General features: G+C 45.2%; 1 protein-coding gene across 1 annotated transcript; it reads left to right on the forward strand.

The window, feature by feature from the left end:
• Window positions 1–368: 368 nt before the first annotated feature.
• Window positions 369–6,083, forward strand: RAN (RAN, member RAS oncogene family). The gene is made up of 7 exons (XM_063350863.1): window positions 369–506; window positions 1,455–1,497; window positions 2,394–2,478; window positions 2,572–2,697; window positions 3,761–3,948; window positions 4,522–4,692; window positions 4,801–6,083. Exons 2-7 carry the CDS (start codon window positions 1,462–1,464, stop codon window positions 4,843–4,845), a joined length of 651 nt encoding a protein of 216 aa, XP_063206933.1. The 5' UTR covers window positions 369–506; window positions 1,455–1,461; the 3' UTR covers window positions 4,846–6,083.
• The last annotated feature ends 352 nt before the right edge of the window (window positions 6,084–6,435 follow it).

Genomic DNA, 6,435 nt, shown 5'->3' on the forward strand with positions numbered 1-6,435 from the left:
TTTTAAACTTTGTCTGCAGAAGGAGCATCATCAGCTAACTAGAACGCTTTCTGATGCGATTTTAATGATTAAACAGAGAGACTGCCGAGCTCCCCGCGCAGCTCAGCCTAGCCCAGAGGCTCTGCCTCGACCTTCACCAGCAAACCTCGGGCCTTACGGCAGACGGTGCCACTTAGAACCGCGCATTCGGTCCGGTCTCGAACACCCGGCAGGTACGCGGACCTGGGGCCGGCGGAAGATAGACCCCTCGAGGCGGCCAGCAGAGGCCAGGACCCGCGGCGGAGGAGGCCGGGCGCGCTCAGAGCCGCCGCCAGCGGCCCAGCAACGTCCGACCACTCTCGCGCCCGGCAGCCTCTCTCCCGCCCGCCGCTGACCACGTGATGGGCGGCCCCTCCCCCTCCCCGTGGCCGCGCGGCGTCGCTCTCCGGGTATTTGAACCGCGCTTCCGCCATCTTCCCAGCGCCCAGTCACTGAGGGGAGCGACGCGGAGAGACGCCTCGGGAGAGGTAACGGGGCCGGGGCACCCTTCTCCGCCTTCCAGGAGCGGATGGGGGGGTTGTGTGGCTGCTGCGTGAAGCGTGAACGGTGGGGATGGCGGTCACCGTTAGCTCCCGCCGAGGCGTGGCGGGAGGAGGTGGGTTGGGTTGCCGCGAGGCTGGGCCCGAGCGAGCGTTGCAGCTGTGGCGCTTGGCCTGTGCGGCGTCCGTTCTCCCCCCACGCCTCGGAGCGGGGGAGCTGAAGGGGCCGGAGCCGCGCTGCGCTCCGGCTCGGGTAAAAGGGCGGGTGAATTCAGCGAGGGGGAGCGGAGCGGAGTGGGGCCTCCAACGGCCTGACCGGCGGGGGAGGGGAGGTGGCGCGCGCGCTGCTCAGTCATGGTGGCCGATGGCGGGGAGAGTCGTTAGGCCCGTTGGTGGGGTTGGGGGGGGGGTGGGCTGAGGCCCGGCCAGGGGGAGGCTCTACCCGGGAGCCCCGGGGGGCTCGCGCCAGGCTCTCCTAAAGAGCAGGTGAGCCCTCTGCAGCGGTGGCGTCCCGCTCCAGGCGGGCTGGGGAGGAGGGAGGCGGGGGTCGGCCTCCACTGAGGTGTCCGCCGGAGGCCGCGGCTCTGCCTTGCTTCCTCCGGGCCAGAAAGGCGAAGGGGTGCGGCGGCGGCAGCCTACCGTTACGGGGCTCCGGGGGTGGGCGGGGAGGTGCCGCCGCCATTACCGCGCGCTCCCGCCGCATGCGGGGAGAGGTGGCGTCGCTTCGTGCCCCGTGAGGGGGCCCGGGACCACGTGGGCCGGAGTGGCGGGGGGAGGGGGGGCGGGCTGGGGGGGCTCCGCCGGCGGCGGCGAGTGGCGCGGAGAACAGGCACCCTGGGAGGCGTCCGGGAACCGAAAAGGACGGCCGGCCTCTTCCGGCTGGGCCTTGAATCAGCTCGCCTGTTGTGAGCTCACATGCTTCCATTTCCCCTGCAGACCCAGCATGGCCGCCCAAGGAGAGCCCCAAGTGCAGTTTAAGGTAAGGGAGTGGTTTAGGGATTTTTTGTTTCTTTTTTTTTTTTTCCTTCCGTAGAGAAGTAGCACGAGAGACTCGAGTGTCAACGTGGATGGTAGGTTTGGTTTCGAAGTGCTAGTCTTTTCTTAATGGTGCAGTTAGTTTATTGTAATATTATGTGTAACTTGTACAAAAAGATAATCTTGCACTGTGCCAATCTGATGCTATTTGTAGTTTAGTGTAATAAATTTTAGTGATGATTTGCATATAGAATGATTTTTAATTTCAGAGGTAAAGTTCATAGCAAAAAGTCCTTAGAGTGAATTAGACTAGTCCGTTTTCTGTTTTGTATTAATTGTTTAGGGGAAAAAAAACGTTAAAATGCTTCAGAACAGAATTTTCTGGTGTTTTGTGTGTGGCTTTTGTTATCATAACAGCCAGAATTCCTTCAGACTGCTTCATGAAAGGTTGTTGTTAGTGTTTCTTATGATACTTGTCTAGAGTAATCCAGTTCTTAGTAGAGCAGGTGTTTGTTTTTTTGTTTGCTTTTTTATTTGTAACATTATGGTGGGTTTCTCCAGTTCGGGTGCTTAAATGAGTTCCTCTCTAAATATGGTCACATTCAGGTTGAAAACCCCAAATATTCTTAATTCAGTCACTTGTAATTTAGTAGACCCCTATTCACAGTGCATTGTAGGTTTCAGCTATAGAACTAGATAAGTCTGACTAGAGTTTTAGAATGGTAGGCGTAACGAATGGGGTTCCAGGACAGCGAGTCACTTCATGGGGAGTTCAAGCTTTTCTTTAAAGTATCTTGTAGGACTAAGGTCTTTGTAGTAATAACTAGTATTTACACTAGAATGACCAATAAATGTCTCTGGAAAGATACTGCTCTGACTTTTTTGTCTATCTGTCAACAGCTTGTCCTGGTTGGTGATGGTGGCACTGGTAAAACAACATTTGTAAAACGTCATTTGACTGGTGAATTTGAAAAGAAGTATGTAGGTATGTCTGAAGAAACATTTGAGACTTACTATGTTACAATTAGAAGTGCAATTCATGACTTGCTAAGTGTGCTGCTTTTTCTTATTACTGTAGCGACGCTGGGTGTTGAAGTTCATCCTCTGGTGTTCCATACTAACAGAGGTCCTATTAAATTTAATGTATGGGACACAGCTGGCCAAGAAAAATTTGGTGGCCTGCGAGATGGCTACTACATCCAAGGTAAGATGTGTCTATATGTGGGAATACTCTCTACTACTTAACAGTTCAATCCTTAGTTCTGTTCCCATTGGCCATTTTGAAAGCTGTCTGTACTGCTTGCAGTGATGAGCTGGCTTCTGGGTCTTCAAACTCTTAATCTAGTTGTGATAATTTCCTTTGCTGAGCAACTTGTGCTAATGTGGGAATGTTCTAAGACTGTATGCTAAGATTCAGTGTGCTATTACAGGTTTTGGTATTAAGAGTAATGGTACATGTTAAACAACAAGATATTGCTGATGAAATTCAGTGTTTAAGAGGTGAAAGTATGTGCTTCAGTTAGTACACATTTACATCTATATTAATGTACTGTGCTGAGGCAAGGACTTGAAGCACACAAACTGTAAAGGTTTCGATATGATGATGAAGTTGTACATCTCCATGCCAGAGTCTAGTTGTCTTTCTAAGGAAGTATTGGTAGTGTCCCTTAAATTCTGCTTGGCCAGGCTGAGTTCTGTGTGTACTTCAGTCACCTGCATATCTTTAAAATTTTGCAAGGGATTATTAGATTTTGACATTATTGCTTTTCCTTTAGGAGTATCAGCATTGAGTAAAGGCCCTCCGTTCTTTGAAAAACTGTTCTGGACAAGGGTATCCTGAGATGTGGACTACAAGCTCTCAACCTACCTGAAAGCCTCAATAGGATGGCTGAGATTAGTTAAATAGGTGTTAGTCAACTTTGATTTACACAAATATTTGACAGAAATTAGCTTTTGTAATCCTTGTATGTTTTCATACCATGCAACACCATGTTACTGAGTGGGACAGTTGCATTGATCAAATTAGCTGGTGTTTTAAGATTGGGCACTAAAGATGTGAGGTGATGTGGCTGTGGGCTGAGTTCTATGGACTTGTGTTGATCTTGTTAACAGAATGTGGTATCTCAGAACTGCAAAGCTGAGAGGGAGAAGTTAATGCAAACACTTAACCCTAACGTGGGATTTCTAGGGGTACCTCTTCTCTCTTTCCATCTTATAAGCAAGTGCTTACTTTCCTGATGTAAATTTTGACTATTCTTTTCTTGCAGCTCAGTGTGCCATAATAATGTTTGATGTAACATCAAGAGTTACTTACAAGAATGTACCTAACTGGCACAGAGATCTGGTACGAGTATGTGAAAACATCCCTATAGTGTTGTGTGGCAACAAAGTGGATATTAAGGACAGAAAAGTCAAGGCAAAATCCATTGTCTTCCACAGGAAGAAGAATCTCCAGGTATGTTGGCATGAGTTTGTAGGAATGGAACTTGTTGGGTCTGTTGACTGCAATTGTGTTTTGTGCAGTAATCAACTGTTCTGCCTTTGTCAGTACAGGCTATAACATTTCAACTTCACATTCTTTTGGCTGCCTGACCCTAACTTCAGGGAAGGGGGAAGTGATGATGTTAAAGATGATCGTCACTGGTCTTGAGCAGAAGCTCTGATAAGTTCTTAAAAAAAGTGTGCGTACATTTGGCTTTTACTTCTCAGAATCTTATCAGATGACACAGAAGTGAGACTAAAGTAGATGAAGTCACAGGAGAAAGATGTACTATTGCTTCTTGAAAGCTACATCTTTGATCAGACTGTATACTCTACTTTTCATTTATTGGTTTCTGCCTACTTGACTGAAATTGTACATTTCTAGACACTTAGATCATAACTGTTTCTGAAAGCATAAGCAGAAGTCATGTGGTCAAAAAGAGTACAGAGGTAGAAGTGGAGAAATAATGTGCATGTTAATCTTTGTCCTAAATACCAGTTAGAGGTGTCTCTTTTTTAGTAATGTATAATATGTACTTTTTTGCAGTATTATGACATTTCAGCTAAGAGTAACTACAACTTTGAGAAGCCTTTCCTCTGGCTTGCTAGAAAGCTAATTGGAGATCCTAACTTGGAGTTTGTTGCCATGCCTGCTCTTGCACCACCTGAAGTTGTTATGGACCCAGCACTGGCAGCACAGTATGAGCAAGACTTACAGGTAAGCGAGAAAGGGCATAAAGGTCAAATGATGAACAGGTAACTAGTGTTTGGACTCTTGGGGCAAATAACTGAAGAATGGCTCTTAAGTGTAACTTCTTTATTCCAGATTGCTCAAACTACTGCACTGCCAGATGAAGATGATGACCTGTGAGGGATGAAGCTGGAGCCCAGCGTCAGAAGTCTAGTTTTATAGGCAACTGTCCTGTGATGTCAGTGGTGCAGCGTGTTTGCCACTTTATTATCTAGCTGAGCAGAACATGTGCTTAATCTTTGGGATGCTGAAAGAGATGAATGGGCTTCGGAGTGAATGTGGCAGTTTAAAAAAAAAAAACAAAAAAACAAAAAACAAACAAAATGAAAAAAAAACCAAAACAAAAAACTTCATATTTTGGACCTGCATATTTAGCTGTTTTTTGGACTGCAATTACTTCCCCTTTTGAGTTTCAAATATAAGACTGCTGCAGTCACATCAGAGTGTTAAGTGGTAAATCTTGTTTCTGTCATTCTCATTCTTTTTTGTTTAGATAATAAAGTTGTATTTCAAGTATCTCTAAGCAAGTGAACTTTCATACATTGTTAGGAAAACTCTTCAAAGTGTCTTTTGCTCTTCAGTTGAGGCTAATACTTGATTGTCTACTGCCTTTCTCATTCTCTGTTCTCCTCTTCCCTTCTGCTTCTCATGTTATGCTTCTCTTGCTAAATCAGAGCTAACAGTTAACCTTCCCTTGATTTCCTGAAGCGTATAATTAAAGCACCTGAGGAAAGCTGAACTAACTGCCAGGTTAAACTAAAGCAGAGAACACTGGACTGGTAAGTGTGACTGGATCAACATTCCCATGCAGAGGGAATGTTTGTGGTTTGCAGGGTGTCTTGAGAGAAAAGTGTGTAGTTCAGCTTGCATATGCTACCATTAGATGCAGTCTCAACTCTCTGACTTTTAGTACAATATGCCTTCACAGAGCTCTGTATTTTTAGTAGCCAAAAACAAATGGCATCTAGGTCCGTTAGGTGACTCTAAAGCTGTATCTTTGCATGGAACATCATTCAGTAGAACTATAGCTGATTAAACAAATTCTCTCTAAGCATCTTAAACTTCACTAACTAGAAAACAGCTGTAGTTTGAGCTAAAAAGCTCTTGGCTACAAAACAAAATATCTAGACTACTGTAACTGCACCAAGTTCTTAATTTGAAACTCTAGCTTATTACAGCACAAATGGTGGAAAATGTCAACTTTTAACACTATCTTGTAGAGATTAATCTTGGTCAATATTAGTACTGCTAGTAAACAAAACTAAGATACCATTTTTCAGTAGTGTTTGAGTACATGAAGCCTTGAACTCTTCAGTTTTGTATTTTTGGTTTCTTAATAAAGTGGAGCATTTCATTTATTCCTTTTAATTTGCATGTTTGTGTACGTAACTCCTACTTGAATATTTGAATACTTGAATACTATTCAACTATTCTGGTACATGGCAGCAAAAAGCATGGACTGTGATTATTCTGCAACGCTGTGTAAAGGAATCATTTTAAAGTTAGGGGAAGTTAGAATTGTAGCATGGGGTGTGTGGGTTTTTTCCCTTTTTTATAGCTAGTTAATGAAAAGCTGAGTTGTATTTAGGACTTGATGCTCATTAACAAAAATAAGGAATGTCATACACTTAATTTGTAAAAAGACAAACTCCCACTTAACATTCCATTGAATCTTGCTGCATCATCTTGCTCTAACTTTGTATTGTAGGT

Source organism: Chroicocephalus ridibundus, chromosome 13, assembly GCF_963924245.1.
Source record: "Chroicocephalus ridibundus chromosome 13, bChrRid1.1, whole genome shotgun sequence".
Taxonomy (NCBI): domain Eukaryota; kingdom Metazoa; phylum Chordata; class Aves; order Charadriiformes; family Laridae; genus Chroicocephalus; species Chroicocephalus ridibundus.